At 39.1% G+C, this 18,374-nt stretch overlaps 2 protein-coding genes across 3 annotated transcripts; one reads left to right on the plus strand and one right to left on the minus strand.

Moving 5' to 3' along the window:
- The first annotated feature begins 1,770 nt into the window (after window positions 1-1,770).
- On the plus strand, window positions 1,771-12,178 carry LOC136260089 (unconventional myosin-Ie-like). 2 transcript variants are annotated; one of them, XM_066053711.1, is made up of 34 exons: window positions 1,771-1,906; window positions 1,969-2,006; window positions 2,182-2,211; window positions 2,299-2,424; window positions 2,553-2,642; window positions 2,708-2,802; window positions 2,848-3,025; window positions 3,079-3,156; window positions 3,204-3,288; window positions 3,423-3,526; window positions 3,881-4,013; window positions 4,063-4,126; window positions 7,727-7,793; window positions 7,843-7,908; window positions 7,964-8,044; window positions 8,116-8,202; window positions 8,265-8,348; window positions 8,402-8,488; window positions 8,540-8,623; window positions 9,618-9,703; window positions 9,759-9,947; window positions 9,997-10,095; window positions 10,143-10,287; window positions 10,338-10,452; window positions 10,503-10,613; window positions 10,661-10,719; window positions 10,780-10,839; window positions 10,897-10,982; window positions 11,037-11,186; window positions 11,246-11,400; window positions 11,454-11,569; window positions 11,622-11,743; window positions 11,793-11,953; window positions 12,004-12,178. In XM_066053711.1, the coding sequence occupies exons 3-34, from the start codon at window positions 2,209-2,211 to the stop codon at window positions 12,078-12,080; spliced, it is 3,243 nt and encodes a 1,080-aa protein (XP_065909783.1). In that variant the 5' UTR covers window positions 1,771-1,906; window positions 1,969-2,006; window positions 2,182-2,208; the 3' UTR covers window positions 12,081-12,178. The 2 variants fall into 2 exon arrangements, with proteins under 2 accessions (XP_065909783.1, XP_065909782.1); XM_066053710.1 differs by having other exon boundaries at window positions 1,774-2,006.
- LOC136260090 (ubiquitin-like modifier-activating enzyme 6) lies at window positions 12,090-18,256 on the minus strand. Its single transcript, XM_066053712.1, has 31 exons — window positions 18,185-18,256; window positions 18,040-18,134; window positions 17,955-17,983; window positions 17,810-17,898; window positions 17,643-17,754; window positions 17,518-17,598; window positions 17,351-17,473; window positions 17,000-17,129; window positions 16,839-16,942; window positions 16,719-16,784; window positions 16,585-16,661; window positions 16,299-16,533; window positions 16,178-16,245; window positions 15,957-16,035; window positions 15,761-15,910; window positions 15,336-15,414; window positions 15,177-15,282; window positions 15,024-15,129; window positions 14,837-14,926; window positions 14,709-14,789; window positions 14,348-14,476; window positions 14,244-14,295; window positions 14,129-14,192; window positions 13,982-14,051; window positions 13,857-13,928; window positions 13,471-13,662; window positions 13,302-13,415; window positions 13,128-13,255; window positions 12,994-13,081; window positions 12,383-12,477; window positions 12,090-12,330 (listed from the first exon to the last, which is right to left on the minus strand). Exons 1-31 carry the CDS (start codon window positions 18,220-18,222, stop codon window positions 12,204-12,206), a joined length of 3,069 nt encoding a protein of 1,022 aa, XP_065909784.1. The 5' UTR covers window positions 18,223-18,256; the 3' UTR covers window positions 12,090-12,203.
- Window positions 18,257-18,374: the final 118 nt, after the last annotated feature.

Here is an 18,374-nt window from a genome sequence, read left to right on the forward strand (position 1 = left end):
TGTGGTGTATGAGGCTAAAAATTGGAATGGATGATGAGCACCATAGGTACTACGAGCACACCAAGTTTCGTCGAAATCCAAGAGGTGACCCTACAATTTCTCGGTGATTTGACATGGAATGACCCATAACCAAGCTGTAATTGCGTGGGATATTGTTTACTGTATCAGATATCACACTGACTTTTCTAGGCATGTGCATGGTGCTCAAAACTATAATTATGGGAAAACAAAAAGATAGCAGCAATTTATAAAAATTAAAATGGTCTTTATAAAGGTGGTCTTTGTTAGGGGGTAGTCTACAAAGAGGTGACCACTATAGGTCTAATTCACTGTTCCATTCCAGTCCATGATTCCATTACACTGAACTTTCAGACATTTAGTTGGAATGAATTCCCTCCAGACATGAGGGAGGTCATGTAAATACATGCACTGATATAAGTATCCATTACATGCACACAACTATATACATCACCAAAATTAGAATTAGTATTTCTATATCAACCTATACAGCTATTAGCTTGTATATCCAGATAAAGAGGACTGCCTTAAGAATTTATATCGGCATACCTACTCCTATAGTTGGTCTATATGCATATAGGACTATATAGATACGAGTGTCATTGCATGTGGCAGGTGAACAATTTAACAGCTCAGTAGCCACTATATAAGAAATGAACTTGTGTTCCGGAATGTCAACAATGAAAATGTGGAGAGTTTAAAGGGGAAAAAAAGGTACAGTATTTTGGGGGTCCTCTATAGTGTACAAGCATCAAGCCAGATATTCAGTTATCAAGCTTTCTAAAACAAAAGAGGAGAGATCCTATACCTGGACAAGTAGATTGCCTGTTTATGATGTTATCTAGCACTGTCTATACGAAGGGAAGTTTGAGGGTTTACTTCTTGGCTCATGCAAATTCACTAAAAACTCCCCATATAGTGGGTCATTTTGATTAAGTTGCTATATCCAAATTTTCAACAAGGATTATTAAAGTATCAATGCCCATGCATACATTAAAGAGTTCATAATCCAGGGGCAGAGAAATAGGGGGCAACTGCCCCCCACTTTGAAACGTGGGAGACCCAGGTAGGGCCCCCTCACCTTTTCCAATGCCCAGTTGCAAAAGTAAAGTGATTTGCAGGTATTGTACTCATTAGCCAACTCACATTGCCTTGATTTACTAGGATTTGTGCTAAACGTTATACAAGAATGGAATACTGCATGAGAATCAGTGCTGGGTGTGCACAAGATCGAGATACTCTAATAGAGCAGTCACCTAACTACTCTAATAGAACATTCAGTGAAATTATAATATTGGCTCTGCTTTGTAGTAGCTAGCAGGCTTTTCGTGGTGTAAGTTTTCAAAATTGATGGACTGGGTCACTTACACTCTTATTATTGGATAGCTAGTTACTCTCAGATTGGGATAGGCCCCAGGTACCTCATGCAGGGGTTTATAAATCTATGATGTAAGTGTAAAGTAATAATTAGTGGTCCAGCCATGCCAGGCATATAATACACTATTCCCAGAAGTGACCACAGTACCACAGCAGTAGCATAGCCACCTAAGTGAACACTAGATATAGCTACCTTAATTCAAACCTAGACAAGGTACTGTGACTCAGCATGCAGAAGTAGAGGTGTCTTTGGACTCGCTACAGACGTCTTGAAATAAATGTTACAGCCTCGGATACCCTTCCCCTGTGATATCTATGCTGAAACCACAACTTGTTGTAGCCAACCGCCCCCATGGTTGATTAGATTAAAGGTGAACGCGTGGGCGAGGTAAAAGGGCCTTTTACTTTCGTGCCCGAGACTAAAATCACGTGAAGTTAGACCAAAAAGCAAGTGGTCGGGCTTCCCTGTGTGATTTTCGTACACGGCTCACCTTCCTTATTACTGATTGCGGTGAGTTGACGTTGAATAAAGATCGTTTGTTCGCCTCATCTTGTATTGATGTCACTTTATAGTCTCGTCTGAGAACACAACCGATCACCGTAGCTCACAGGTAAGCGATACTTGCAATAATCAATGGACTGCTTTCATAAATCCTGCTCGACTGATTTTAATATTAAACAAATACTTGCAAATTAGTAATCTATAGATATGTGGGCGTGGTGTGTACTTGGGCGTGAAGTGAAACTACTTCACTGCTATTAATAGTATTATTTATTGTTTTGCAGAACATCTCAGTACAGTAGCAGGCTATCATGGTAAGCTATGTGGTGACATTGTACTGCCATAGTTATAACCCAAAGAGGTACTTACATGTGTATAGCATTACAAATGTTTTGTGATAGGCTTACCATTGGCAATCACGCTCGCACAAGAGCAGTGGTGTGGAGGACATGGTACTACTGACAAAAATTTCAGAAAGTTCCATTGTTGAAAACCTTAAAAAGCGACTCATGGATGATCAGATATATGTATCCTTGTTTGCAGTCCTACATATCTTCAATGTCTTCTTACACAATCAAAACACTTTAATGGGTTTTTATAGTAGTTAACTGTATATGGTATGGAAGTATTGTGTTGCCCTTCACTGAAGAAATAGACTTATATTGGTCCTGTGCTGATCTCAGTCAACCCTTTCAAACAGATGCCTTATTTTACTGATAAAGAAGTGAACATATATCAAGGAGCAGTGAGTGGGAGAAACGGTGCCTTTTATAATCCCGCCTAAATTCTTTCCTTATTTCTCTTCAATAGGCATCCTATGAGAACCCACCTCACATATATGCTCTCTCAGATAACATGTTTCGTAACATGTTGATAGAGAACGAGAACCAGTGTGTTATCATTAGGTAATGGTACTTGGTGAACTGCAGTTCTTATCATCATCTGTATAGTGGAGAGAGTGGTGCTGGCAAGACTGTGTGTGCCAAATTTATAATGAATTACATTGCAAAAGTGTCCGGTGGAGGCTCCAGTGTCCAGCGGGTCAAGGATGTGATCCTGGAGTCTAATCCACTATTAGAAGCCTTTGGTAATGCCAAGACCATCAGAAACAACAACTCCAGTAGATTTGTATGTCACTGGAATTTGTAAACATCTTGTAAAGTTGGTTATGTTTTATTTAGGGAAAATACGTAGAGATTCAGTTCACCCGTGGAGGGCAGCCAGATGGTGGTAAGATTTCAAACTTTTTACTAGAGAAAGTGAGGAACCAGACTTGATGTGAAGTAGTGTTATGTGCTTGCTGTAGTCAAGAGTGGTTGGCCAAAACACTGGAGAGAGATGTTTCCATATATTTTACCAACTCATTTCTGGAGCAGACGCTGCTATTAAAGGTTTGCAGAAAATGAAAATGTATTTTGTGTAGTTGGGTATATTCCATTATGTAAGGCCATTTCATTATTTGATGTTGACATTAACTTGAACACATACACTGCTATTGTCTAATAACCAACATCTTATGTTTTAGAGCAACTCGGCATCACTAGTTGTGACTATTACTGGTATCTCAATCAGAGCGGTACTTATACTGTGGATGATATTGACGATCGCAAGGAGTTCAAGGATACTTTGGTGAGTGCCATTATCATCACTTATTTCACTAGTATTATTCGGGAGAGAAGAAAGCTCCAGTGTTGACAATCTTCATCAGTGGCAATCATGAAGCATCCAATCATCTTTGGGCATGCTAAGTGATGCTAGAATGTCATAAACCCCTTTACAAAGGGACACCCTAAATATGAGAATACCTTTTAATGGTCCCATTTGTATTAGTGTGCATTCATTTCAACCCCTGTACACTTCACTATCAGGACACTTCACTATCAGGACACTGTTTTGAGCACTATGGTTGTCCATATTACACTACACAATGTACTTAGTTACTGAATGTTACCATATAGGCACATCCCTTTTTGATCTCTGTAGCATGCAATGAATGTGATGGGGTTGGACTCTGAAGGAATCAATGATATACTAACTGTTGTTGCTGGAATTCTTCACTTGGGAAACATCTCCTTTGTGGAGCAAGGAAACTACGCCATCCCAGAAGATGATGGATGTATGTATGCCATTACTGTGCCAGCCACTAATAATATCATGTCTTGTAGTTTTACAATTTCCCGCTTTTCTTCTTGGAGTCGATGCAGAAGCTCTAAAGGAGAAACTCATCAGGTGACACATTAGATGGTTATAGTATCAATGGTATCAATCCAATACTAATATGGTGTGGCCCTACACTATGGTATATACATGTGTAACTACATCACCATGAAATACTTGGTTAAGGATATGCATTGTTTTTCAATTGAACAATTTGGGTGTTTGTTTGTAAAATAAAATTTTGTCATTAAGGAAAACTTGATAATTGGACAGACTCTGTTACTATATGTTCATCCCATATAAGGGTTTAAAATGTTAGTCCCATAGTTATAAAGAGAATAGGTTACCTATGTTGTAGATGAGGTCACCTACCTGCTTACCAATTATGCACAAATTGACTGAGTAGAAAAGTTTGGGACTAGATTACAATAGAATGTTACAAAATCTGTAAATGAATTTCACTGTTCCACCAAGAATATGGTGCCAAAAACAGTTACTGTCTGTTTGGGTGTTTCAGAGCTCAAGTAAGAGTTATACAATTAAATGATTTACTACGTAGAGCTGAGTGATAGTGCAACTATCATAATCACGCCTTTTATATCATAACGATGGTATCATGATATTACTGGCAGTTATCAATGACACTAAACCTCACCTATATAACACATGAATAATCCAATTACACACTACATCTCTGCCTTTCAAACACTCCATTGGTAAAAATTGTTATTCTGTATTACACTTGTTATCTTAGTTTTCCACACTCTACTGGCTTTGCACAGTTCCTTAACTTTAACATGTTGCTGTAGACCTTCAGTGCTGGTCACTGTAAAGTGTTAATAATAAATACTTTAGGTTTAAGGAAGAAAATCCATCCCTCCTGGAGGAGACTGAGTGTGGCCCCGACTAGACATTGGGTGACCTGCAGTTCGAATCCTGGGGTTGGAGGGATTTTTTTCCGGCCCCTTTTCTGTTAGACCTTTCCAGCTATAAGTCATCAAGTCTAAGTCCTTAAAATTAGGTTAGGTAATTCTAAGGCTGCAGTTGCTGTAGACCTTCAGTGCTGGTCACTGTAAAGTGTTAATAATAAAACACTCTCGTGTTTGCTTCTGCTATCCATGTTTTTTGACTAAGATTGCATAATTTATCATGATAGCATGATTGCATGCTATTAATATCATGATTGCTCTGATAATCGATCATCACTATCACTCAGCTCTATATGTACACCCAAAAGCTGTGAGTGGGCACTGAAATACAGTATAGTAAGAACATACAAGGTAGGGCTGAGACAAATAGTTCAAACCTTCATTTGGTTTCATAACATTCGGGTACTGCTTTACCCCACCAAAACATTACCATGGATACTAACATGTTAAACCAGTTGCACAAGTATTGTCACTCCTTGTGGAAGCTGCTATTTACGTATTTTTTGGTGTAGTTATAGTTTAAACAATGGTTATACTGTAGCAATAACAAAGTGTAGGAGCTTATACTACAGTGTACACCCTAATAACTATCAATTGTGTTCTTTAATTGTTGATATGACATTTGTAACAAAACTTCGTAACATTTTCAAAAGAAGTTTCAGAGGTACAATCGTTCCAGCCCTAGTACGAGGGTACTGTATTTCTGTAAAGTAGGCAAGTAAAGAAGTATGGTTGATGCTAGGCAATCATGTACATATGCAATGTTTTAAATCACGATAACTAGCCAATTAGATTGTGTAGACACAGGAGCTTATCAAGTCCGAAGGACTCCTCTATCAGTTCCTCCTATTGGACTTGATAGGCTCCTGATAGACACCTATTGGATGGCTGAAAGATGAAACAGTTTGAGTACATGCTTCAAACAAGACATTACAGTTGATGTGTCATTTACATGTACTTGGTTGTGTAGAATATAAATTACTTGTGATGCCTTGAGACTAAATAAGGACTCAGCTGCTTTGCCTCATGCTGTTAGTCCCCCACTTGTACTAGCGTAAGTGACCAATTATCAACGCATATCTATTATCGACGATATCAAGGCATGCGTAACACAAATGGTAACGTAACAAGAACAGTATTATACGGATTAAACAAGAAGCAAAACATGCGTTTTTCTTTACTGGTAAGTGTTAGAAAGTATTTCTTGTATATTCTCTACTAGTCCTAGTTACCAAGTTATTGCGAATAGTTTGGTAATTTCACAACCACAAAAACCCGTAACATAATTAATGATGGTACAGCGTAAATCCATTAATTCCACAAAGTTAGAGGGAAAAGTTTCTAAAATAGATGTATGGCAACGTAATGGGCGGACGATGATAGATTAATGACATCGATAATTGATTACTGTGCAGTTTTATGTTTCTTAACGTAATGAGCTGATTACTTCTGTTAGTGCTTTGAAATTTGTTTTCTATGGATAGTGAAGAATGAGTGAAAACTGGACCTTCGTAGGTTGTTCACTTATGATAGTTTTGATGAAGCGTTGATAATAATCGATTATTTACACGAACGGTGAAAAAAATACTAGAAGTTTTGTGCATGAAAAATGTCTGTAGTTGCTGTTTTTTTGGTTTATGATTTATGTACTCTAATGACATGGTATGGAAGTATTTACTGTTAGATTCTGGTGATGGTAAATACTAGTGATGTCTAGTATTCTACCTCTCTGTTGTTGGATAGTCACATTCATTTGTTTTATTGTCCCATAAGTATTAGTTACTAGGGTTGGGCAATATAACAATATATCGTTGCTATCGTGATAAAAGCATGAGACGAAAACTGTATCGAGGCTATTTTTACACTTCGTGATATATCAAGTTCATGATATACTGTGGTATTGCTTACAACCATTAATGTAGCTGTCTTACAAGTACAGCAAATTACATGTTGTATGTAATTTTTATAGCTAAAGGTTGTGTTTGAGATGGATACAACAGTACGAGTCAGAGAAAAACTTGTACTTATTAATATTACATGGCTTTTCTAATTTGCATGATAATATCGAATATCGTGATAAATACATTCATAATATATTGTGGTGCCCTTTTTTCAGTATCACCCAACCCTAGTTGAAGCACTGCTGCCAGTGCTATATGAAAAATATAGCATGTAAAAGAGTGGGCAAGAGACAAATCTTGAGATCACTCTTATTTTTCATACAGTACGAGCAAGACAGTATTTTAACTGATTTAAAGAGTTTGAGCTAAACAAAAACATGTGTAAAACTATTCAAGAGCCTTCAGCGAAACAATCAACTTTGCTCTGGATAATGATCAGATGTACCTTAAAGACCCTCTCAAGTGCTTTTTCCTTTGCCTCTGGGGTGTGGTCTTCTCCAGTTCATTGTCTTTGTCGTTTCGATTGTAGGGTTGGGTACTGCATGACTAATTGTATTCTGCCCATGCACAGTGCTATAACTACCTTGATGTAGCACTTTGGTCACCAATGTGGTGGTGTATTTAGCACTGTGGTTGCATAAACTGTTCTGTATGGCTAATACAGCACTATTTTTGTTTTGATATTTCATTCCAAGGAGTCAGTTAGACGTTAGTTTTTCCAAACAAAAAAATTGGTACAACCGTTTTCTTTTCAGTTCCTTTTTCCTTACACAGTCAACTACCAATTAATTTGATTGTTAACAAAGTCAATTTTAAGTTCACTTCTTTTCATGATTGTACAGTCGTGTGATGGACAGCAAGTGGGGAGGACGGACAGAGTCTGTAGACGTCAAACTGAACACAGAACAAGTAGGGTGGACTTACAACATCCGTCAGTGATGCTAACTTTCTCTTTCAGGCTACGTACACTAGAGATGCTGTCTCTAAGACACTCTATGCTCGCATGTTTGACTTCTTAGTGCAGGTAACTTTTCTGTATTGTGTGGAGAGTGAGTACACCTTACCTGTTCTTCTACCAGACGGTAAACAAAGCAATGGAAAAGAAAAAAGAAGAATTGAATATCGGTGTGTTGGATATTTACGGCTTTGAAATTTTCCAGGTAATGAAAAAATAACCCCTATCTATTGATAATAATGACATGGAATTATCACTTAATTTGGTGTTCTTTAGAAAAATGGTTTCGAACAGTTTTGTATTAACTTTGTCAATGAGAAATTGCAGCAGATTTTTATTCAATTAACACTAAAAGCTGAACAGGTACTGCTTATACAAATACTAATCCGCAGTGTGTGTTTCAGTGTAATATGATGAAATGATAGGAAGAGTATGTACAAGAGGGAATCCATTGGACACCAATTGAATATTTCAACAATCAAATTGTGTGTGAATTGATTGAGAGCAAGGTCAGCCTTATTTTTTGTTGTGATTTATGATGTTAGTCTGTTTGTCTGTGCAGCGTCCACCTGGTATCTTGTCTGTCCTTGATGATGTGTGTGCTACAATGCATGCTCAATCAGAGGGTGCTGACTCCAAACTCATACAGGTGTGCTCTGAATAGAGTAGCTAAGCATTTTCATAACTATTTATTGGTTAGAAATTGGGAGACACACAGTTGCCAGGTGCCGAACATTTTGTTGGCTTCAATGCTGGATTCACAGTCATACATTATGCTGGAAAGGTAGTGTTTGTGGTATGATTGTGTACCCTTAAACAGTGGAAATATAGCCAAAATTTTATATAAACGTCAGGTATTGGTGATTATTCACAAATGTTTGGCAGATTAATTTACATTTTATCAAGACTTCATAATAGTGGAGGGCTGATTTTATGAACTAGTTGAAGAAATACAACATTGATTCAGTTGTCACACGTACAGTGTTACAAACATGTATTGTATGTATTGTTGCATTACTAATTGGAATAGTGCAGGGTATGTGAAAGAATTTTCTTTGATGTGATGTTGTAATGTAGGCCTTTGCCTGCATTAAATAAATTGTATACACTTGTTGTGTGGTACATACACCACACAGATTCCAAAGGGAAAATTTACCATCTAAGAATTGTGAGGGAGTGCTCCCACCATTAAAATTAGGTAGCATAACATGACCACACATTTCTTGTCATTGTCCATTTGAATGTAGCTGTCATATGTCTGGAAACAAGCTGCTCCGCAGGCCAGCATTGTGCCACCAAAGTTTCCCACTGTAGTGTTTTGGAATGCTCTAAGGAAAGGCTAGTTTGCTTGCACAAACTAGCATACTTGCCATTTTAGTTTTTACAATTGCTCAATTTAAGTATTTTCCATAAACAAATTTTGTTGCTATGGGTTCAGCTGTATAGTGATTTGTATGACATCATTCTGTCATTGTATGGAATATTGCCACATGTACCAAATACTTGTGTCAGTCCACAATTTTGTCATCTGGTAATATTGGCTGTGGGAAATACCTCATTACTGACATTACTACTAAGAACTTTATGAATCACTTGTACAAAGCCACGATTTGTTTTGAAAGTAATTCAGTTCATTAGTTATTTGTCCCTTTTTACTACCAGAAAACATGATAACTACTTCACTGTGTAAACCTCATTATTCAGATGATGAATAAGAGTAGCTTGGTGTGCTAGTAATGGGATGTGCTTATAATTAGGTACCTTATAATTGACTACAGGTAGTCTATGATGCTGCTGGATTCTGTGAGAAGAATCGTGATGTGTTGTTCAAGGATTGTATAGGATTGTTGAAGGGAAGCACCAAGTGAGTACCACTAACGCACTAATTTTTAGATTGTAATGTTGTTTTTGTTTGTTAGTTATTTTATTCAAAGTCTGTTCCCGGAGAATATTAAATCTGACGAACGTAGTAGGCCAACCACCGCTGGCTCCAAGATTAAGTCACAAGCTAATGAGTTAGTTGGTAGACTGGTCAAATGTACACCACACTATATCCGTTGTATCAAACCAAATGAGACCAAAAAACCTCTCGATTGGGAAAACGACAGGTAAATAGTGTTTGTTCTTTCATCATGTTGTTATCGTCTGTTTTGACAGAGTTCTTCACCAGGTTGAGTATCTGGGACTAAAAGAAAATATTCGAGTACGTAGAGCTGGTTTTGCCTACCGTAGAGAGTTTGACAAATTTCTTCGGAGGTAATTGCTAATGGTGGCTCACATCTAGTCATCACTCTTACTTGCAGATATGCTCTGCTAACACCTGAGACTTACCCTCACTGGCGTGGCACTGTCATTGATGGCATCAAACATTTGATGAAATCTGTCAACATGGAGCCTGACCAATGGCAGCTCGGTAGAACTAAAGTATTTGTCAAGAACCCAGAATCGGTTAGCCATTGTATAGTAAGAGTATGCTACTGTAAGTGGAATTTGTACAGCTTTTTCTACTGGAAGAATTGCGAGAAAGGAAATACGATGGTTTTGCTAGGAAGATCCAGAAGGCTTGGAAGCGATACAAGTCTGCTCAATACTATTATGAACTCAAGAAGAAAGGTCAGTTGGTTTTTGATAATGAGGGCAACGTTTACTGCATCTCATGATAGCATCTGATATCCTCCTCAATAAGAAGGAAAGAAGACGTGGTAGTATTAATCGAAACTTTGTTGGTGATTACATCGGCTTCTTGGACAACCCATCACTTAGAGTTCTTGTTGGTAAGACATTCTCTTGAGATAGTGTTGTATTAATGACAATCTGGTAGGCCGCCGGGAAAGAATTGACTTTGCAGCTACTGCTACTAAATATGACCGCCGTTTCAAGGTAAAAAGCTAGTACTGCTAAATACATACGAAATAATACTATCTTCTTCCATGTATGTAGCCTGCAAAGAGAGACATGGTCCTTTCAGAGCACAGTGTTTACCTGATCGGGAGAGAAAAGGTAAACTTTGAAGTAGTTTTGTAATCAAGAACATTCACATTATGGTTGATTTGATAGGTCAAGAAAGGACCACAGAAAGGACAAATTGTTGAGGTTGTTAAGCGACAGATTCCTATCGAACAGTTTACATCTATATCACTAAGGTGGGTGTGTCCTGATCATGCATATGATCATTAGCCCCACCCCCTTATTTGCAGCCCATACCAAGATGACTTCATGGTGCTACGAGTCAACAATGAGTATGACACTGTAGTGGAGACTGTCTTCAAAACTGAATTCCTAACTTTGTTATCGCAGAGGTACACCAACATTGCCAAGAGACAACTTCAAATAGACTTTTCACCAAAGTAAACAGTCATCAAATCTCAAGTGAAAATGTTTTACTGCCTACGTGCTATGCTTGCAGTGTCACATTCACACTTAAAAAGGAAGGTTTCGGCGGTGGAGGCAGTAGAACATTGCAATTCAAACAGGTCCCAAATGTTGGCGATTTTCCTACCATCAAAGCATCTGGCAAGACTTGCAATATCACTATACAGCCAGGCCTACCAAGCAGCACTCGTATGTATCATAATATTTTGTGTACTGTTACAGTGACATTATCATCACCATAGCCCCCGGGTTCCACTCCAGTTCTGTTAGGAGACCACGACAAGGTACAGGTACATCATATCTACAGCAGCAACACAAAAATACCAACACTGGGGGACGCTCTGGCAACCAAAGATCAGTAAGTTACTGTCCTACACATAACCCCTTTGTTACCCATCACCACTATTCAGGGTAGCCACAATCGTAGTGGGTCATCACGACCACACCTGCACAGCAAGGGACAGGCTGGGAGGGCAAAGAAAGGAGGAGCCATTGATCCTAATGCTGACTTCTTGCGACCACAAAGAGGAAGGTATTTTGTTGTGAATTGTTTTCATAGTAATTTTTCAAATTATGTTTAGTGCATCACGGCCTGGTGGAGCAAAGCCACCACCTAGAGGACCCAAACCATCAATTGGACCTAAGCCAAAAGACACATGCAAGGCATTGTGGGACTATGCTGCTCAGGACACTGATGAACTTACTCTGAGAGAAGGTGATGTAGTCGAAATCCTTAAGAAAGGTCAGTGACATCTTATAATGTACAAAATGGATGATGTCAGATTTATCCAGATCCTAACGGATGGTGGAAAGGACGGTTAAGGGGCAGGGAAGGGTTATTCCCCAGCAACTATGTCGAGCAAATGTGAACAAACACATTACATTAGAATGGAGATATTTTTTTAATGTGTCAATACAAAAGTCAATTGCTATTATTTTTCCTTATTAAAAAATTTAAACAATTCAATTCTAGTCTATTGTGTGGAATTCAGTTATTTAAGAAAATACCTAACTGGTGGTCCAGCCATACTGTCCTGATCCGGGTCGCTGGGGTGTTGAAATGACAACGTCAAGTCAACATAGTTCACATTTTTTGGTTGCTTCAGTAGCTGCACCATTCTGAAAGACAACAAATGACTGTTGTACAAGGAAGAACTACTGTATAGCTTACGTTTGTCCAAGTCTCTTCTTGTGGCCAGGCAAGAGGGGCACGTAAATCATCTTCACTCCATAAACCACCATCGAAGGCTGTAGTTTGTATGTGTCCTATAAAACAAAGCAAAGATTATACTGAATCACCGATTCTTATATATTTTAAGAAATACACACTACTTCAGTAAATATGCAATAACAAGAATTCATAAAACTGAGGAGAGTATCCTACTCTCATATACCCCTGTAGAAGGGAATAAAACTTCTGAATTCACCTGATTAATGATGGCATCAATTGAACGCATGCCTAACAACGTCGCTAGCAATTGAAACTAACTTGAGCTCTCAGCATGAACTACAAGCATACTTTCATGGGTAAAGACAACTGCGTAGCCAGTGTAGGCATTTCAAAAGCCATTCACAAATAGGCTTTTCTGAGCCTCACAAATGTGACAAAATGCTAATGATTCTCACACTTTATGGCTGCTCGTACATCACAACACCTAGTCATTACATCATAACTTCATGATATGCCCTTCTAAAAGGGTATATGACTCCTTAGTATGAACTCTTGGTAATAATTCACACTGATATTTCAGAGTGTTCATGTAAATACATAGCAAGCCATACCTGAACTTGTTGGATGAACTGGCGTAGTGTACATGATGGGTTACCTTGTATCTCCCATCGGTCCCACAAACTGTACTCAACTCCTGGACTACACAAGACAGTGGTACAACCTCATAGCAGTTATTGCCACATACAGCAGTTTGATCTTCTTCACTGGGTGTGGCTCAGCCAGAGTGATGTATGGTAGGGCTAGGTTCATGAACAAGCAACGGAAGCCTTCGATTGGTTGCTTCATCACCACTTTGATCAGCTCAATGGTTTGCTACACATGTGAACATCAAGCACTTGTGGAGCTACTGATCACTCACAAATCCTGCTACTGCTGCAGTTGTTGTGGCGATTGCAGGTACGATGCGTCCAGCAATCAGCTTCGTTTTCAGCCGATCCACAGGCTCAATGCCATACATCATAGCTCTCAAGTTCTACCAAGAAAAGACAAACACAATACACAGGGAAAACGAGTGATAAAATGCTCACAGATGCTGCAGTGATGAAGTCTATGTGGCCATTGCTGTCGTCATCTTTTTCAAAAGACAAACAGTCCATTGTTAAGTCACCTGGTGCTACCACTGTTGATAGTCTCTCCAGAGTTGCCAAAGCAACGTCCATACTTTCAGCAGAAACCTCAGCAGTTTCAGGTTTCTTTGCACTTGTGTCAGTTTCAATGTGCTATAGAGTAAACAAGTTTAACAAAAACAACTATAGAATATTAAATAATGAAACTAGCAAGTGCCAGATAGCTACCCACCAGGACTAACAACATTAAACACCTAATGTTGTAATAATATTACAACAGAAAACTGTTAACGGTCAGGTTAACATGGTAAGTCACTTGGAACACTACACACAACACAGACTGACACCTTTGACGATGATTTATACTCAGGAACAACAACAGCAGACAGGATAGCTTGTATGGTATCCATAGAGCAGTCCTACAGTGTGGGGTCATGTAGGTGAAATAACATCATGGGTACTGTAGACTAACTTGTTCGGTGACACGGATACCACACACTGAAGCATAGAGCCGAGCAAACATGACAACAAATGACAAATGTCTGTAGATAGGAAGTAAACAATATGTGACATCACGTTACATCACATGTGATGTCATTTCACATCACAATTGACTTACGTTCCATTACCGTTGTCAAACTTAACTGGGTTGGGTGGCCTTCTGGGAGACTGCCAAAACAAACCTATACGGTAAAAGAATTTTAATGTAATGCCAAGATATTGCCGAGCCTTACTTCCATCCTTCATTTTGGTATCAAGTGGGAAGGTATCTACTAATGTTCGAGCCTGTAACACATACACACATAATTTACTAGTATTGCTGAAACATGGTAGTTACCCTGTGGTTGAAGTACTTCTCAAATTTCACCCTACTGAGTGACACGCAGTCTGTCCAACTGTGCGGTCTGCTTTGCAACATCTTGGCTACCTTGACAACTCCATCAAGCATAGCACCGCCCTTCATTTTCTGTGTACAAAACATCAAGACACACATTTCTATCAACATAAACATTATTACACTAAGAATATCATTCAATGACACTAGTCTCATTCCTATGCCACACAAATAATCATGTGATTTATGCTACTATAGCCTAAGAAATTATCAACACAGTAGCGGTTGTGCTAGACAAACAACCTTATATATTGGGACCACATTATCTAGCACACACACGCATACACACACAAACTGTACACACCTCTACAGCACCAGTGGGTGAGGCATGTGTTTCCCAAAACTTGCCAAACATTTGTGGCTTTTGAGCAAAGAGAGTCTCAAACTGTTGAGTACAATAAAAAGCTCAGCAACTTCTCCCAGAGTGCTTACCTTGTCTCTTGCCCACTGGATGGTGTGCTCAATGGTAGCAGGGAAAGACTTTAGAGTACAGTAGGGAACATCTCTGTCTGGAGGATCTTGCTGTAGGCAAACACACCATACATTAAGGAATTACTGTATTGTTATTTCTTAAATGAATGGAATATTTATGCACAATTATTCTTCATTAATAACTCACCTGGCTAGTATAGGACTCAGTCACATGAGGAACAATCACCTGTACATGTCCCTTAGGGCCCATTGTGCCAGAATCAATCAAAGGACACTGGTTGCTCACACACCGACTGCAATATGACCCCACAATAAGGATTTCCAGAACACTTCATTTTACCTGTCCATATATCTTCTAGCTTCAAGGTTATCCAAGGCATTCACTGCAACGCTGTGTTGCTGAAAAAAGTCATCATTGTATATGTCCTGCTCGGTGGCTGGTCCCACTACAACAGTACTGCATTACATTAACAGTGAGAGGCATGGCTGACACACCCACCTTTGTTAGTGTGTGCATCTACCTTAACTTGAGGATTAATTTCCAGCAAAGAAGCTGCAGCAACAGCTGCCTTGGGTTTCTGAGAAAAAGGGTACATGTACATGATTTGTCATTCTAATGAAGTTATCCTTCATCACATGACCACAGATCATGCGACTTAGATGGTGTGTATATCATATGTATTTTAGACAATAGTACAGTGATGGCACACACAAAGCATGTACCTACACATAGATTTTGATAATGTTCAACTAAAAAACATTCTGTCAGAGTAATTTAAATTTCTACCGGCTCTGTGTGTGTGCATGTGTGTGTTGCATATGCAGTGTGCATGTACAGTGTGATTATTTGTATGCCTTACACATGTATCTACTACTCATTACAGCACTACTATACTACAAATTAGCAATTAGTCAATTACACACTTGTATGTGGTGAGAACGAAACAGAAATTGTCGGTTGAGGTTAGACTTTTCAATAAGATCATGATCTGTGATGGTCAATCGACCAGCCACACCCACACCAAGAAGTGCAAAATTCTTCAACAGCTCACAACCAATAGCTCCACAGCCAACCTGATAAACAACAACTTGGAGATCATTTCCTCTAATCAGTGCCCACCATAAACAGTTGCTGTTGTCGTAGCTGCTGCAGTAGCTCTTCCCCAAGACACACCCTGAGATCGTCATACCGATCATTTCTACAGAAACATAGCGTGTCATGAAAAAAACAACACCAGTACAAACATGTGAAAGCAATTTGTTTATTGTAACATTTCATTTTCCACTCTGTATCATCTATCATAACGAAACACCAGTGTGGGAAAATTCAAGTCCTTTTACCTTGCATTAAAAGAGTCAGCAGACAGTGTGTCTTGTCCTTTCAACAACTCAGTAGCATCTAAAAATAACTATAAAAGGGAGTGGCTATACCTTCCTGTTATATGCACACCGGTCTACAAACCCATTGGTTCAGTGGTGTGTATTTTCCAGTGAGTGCCTTCAGTGTTTCCTGAGCAACCATACCACCGATGCAAGCACACAGTGGTGCAAGTGTCCCCCGTGCAGTGTAGGACAGTTTATACAACAAATTGCGGTCTAGATTATCAGTTGATATCACTGCTTGAAGACCACTGGTATCCAGCTGTGGTAGCAACTGTTCCGCCATAGTTACCAGCTCTCCAGCATGAATCTTGTCTCTTACAAATGAACCACAAATATGATGGCACCTTGTTAATGTATTAGCTCACCTCACTTTAGGGAAACAACCATGTTTGGCATAAAAGGCATGTAACGATCTGAATGCTACAAAATCCTGAGCAGGAGCCTAAGGAAAACAGCCAGCAATGGCAAAACTCTAGCAACACAAGATGAGCCCAACTACCTCCATCTTTCCCAGATCGGGGATGACACTTGTGGTAGGCTTAGTCAACTGATGTGCAAGACTTGTCTATATCACATACATATATTCAGTAATCATACAGATACACAGGCTGTTACATACAAACTGCATAGTAGCAATGGTTTGGATCTGTGAGGCTAGTCCGCCATGTTGATATGATGTAAAGCTACTGGTATCTGAGATGCTAAACTGTTTTGAGTTTATCACTGAAAAATATTATAATCATACCACAATGCTCCCACACACATGACATGTCTCAGTACCTTTCACCTTATGAGTAGTTCCATTGAGTTCTGCCATACCGACAACTTCTTTGAACGTGACCATGGCACCATCCTCCAACTCATGAGTAGAGTGCATTGAATCATTAATGCTGACCACTCCTGGGTTGGCCTACATTTGGCAATAGAATGTAATACTTCAAAAAACACTGTGGGTGAGAAAAATTAGACACATTACATGAATTGCCCAGAAAGGTAGGTACATTCATGCAAAGAGTGCCAAACAAATTTCAAGCTCCCAAATAAAATTCTGTACCTTGCACTGAAAACCTTAATGGAGCGGTTTTCACTATGTTCAAATGTACATGTACTTCACTATACACACAGTACTACCTTAGTGATGTCTGCTATAAACACTTCTACTGGTTCTTCTCCATTAATGTCCACCACTTCAAAGTGGTCCCCAAAGTCACAGAAAACATAGCTGAACACACCTCTCACATCACATGATATAAACTAAATCAATGACATCACTAACACTCCAAACAGGTAACACTCACTTTTATTGGGGGGTCTTGCGATCGACAGTAGTTATCAACATGCACCTGAACTGCTTCACTTGCTCCACATAACACCACACACTATTAACAGCCAATCACAACAATTCAATGATGCTGATAACAACCTGATAATCACCCAAGAAATCAAGCTTGCTTGACTGGTCAAATACCTGTGTCATGGTATCCACGGTAACATAGGGGTTTAACTCAGCAAGCCTCCCCTGACTGGCCACAGCCCTGCTCAACAAGGTCAATGTTATGTGCTAGTACATTATTTTATTATCAAACAAACCGATTGGTTGAAATGTCACTTTCTCGTACAAAGAATTGTGAAGAGAGGTCGGCCAGTGAAATGACATTAGCATCATGTACTGTAAGACGCTGTACCAAACAATAAGCATATTAGCATTAGCATTAGCATGCTACAAATACCACACCTTCACTCCAGCTAAAGCAATGTTCTTTGCTGCACAATATGACAACACATTTATCTAGGTATAACTAAATGCAAATTTTGCATACCAATTTCTATCCCAAGGCCTCCCAGGCCGCTCAGAAACACATTGGAGCGAGCCATTCTCTTCATTGCACTGTCTCCCAGCATATATCGCTGGCGACTGCAAACACAATAGTAAAGAATTGACCACGATACCTTTATAGTCCACACCTGTACAACGAATCGTCTATTTCCATATCCTCGGCCATGGTGAATTCTTTTTAACGCCCCTTATAAAATATATTCTAATTAATGCCAGGCGTGGGTTGGGCTGTAACTCTAGCAATGTTTACTGCTTCTCGTGTTATTGATAGATATCTTGGAGTGTTGTTTGTACAATCTAGCATATCTCTCTTGAGAC

Source organism: Dysidea avara, chromosome 7 (genome assembly GCF_963678975.1).
Source record: "Dysidea avara chromosome 7, odDysAvar1.4, whole genome shotgun sequence".
Taxonomy (NCBI): Eukaryota; Metazoa; Porifera; class Demospongiae; order Dictyoceratida; family Dysideidae; genus Dysidea; species Dysidea avara.

Bases quoted from the DNA above. Each gene is read 5' to 3' on its own strand.
- LOC136260089 (XM_066053711.1), top strand. The intron at 2,643-2,707 runs GTGAGTGGGAGA...TCTCTTCAATAG, and splicing joins TGAACATATATCAAGGAGCA to GCATCCTATGAGAACCCACC. The intron at 11,401-11,453 runs GTATGTATCATA...TCATCACCATAG, and splicing joins AGGCCTACCAAGCAGCACTC to CCCCCGGGTTCCACTCCAGT.
- LOC136260090 (XM_066053712.1), bottom strand. From the start codon at position 18,222: ATGGCCGAGGATATGGAAATAGACGATTCGTTGTACAG. The intron at 17,984-18,039 runs GTATGCAAAATT...CATATTGTGCAG, and splicing joins AGGCCTTGGGATAGAAATTG to CAAAGAACATTGCTTTAGCT. The intron at 15,130-15,176 runs GTAAAATGAAGT...GTCATATTGCAG, and splicing joins GCTAGAAGATATATGGACAG to TCGGTGTGTGAGCAACCAGT.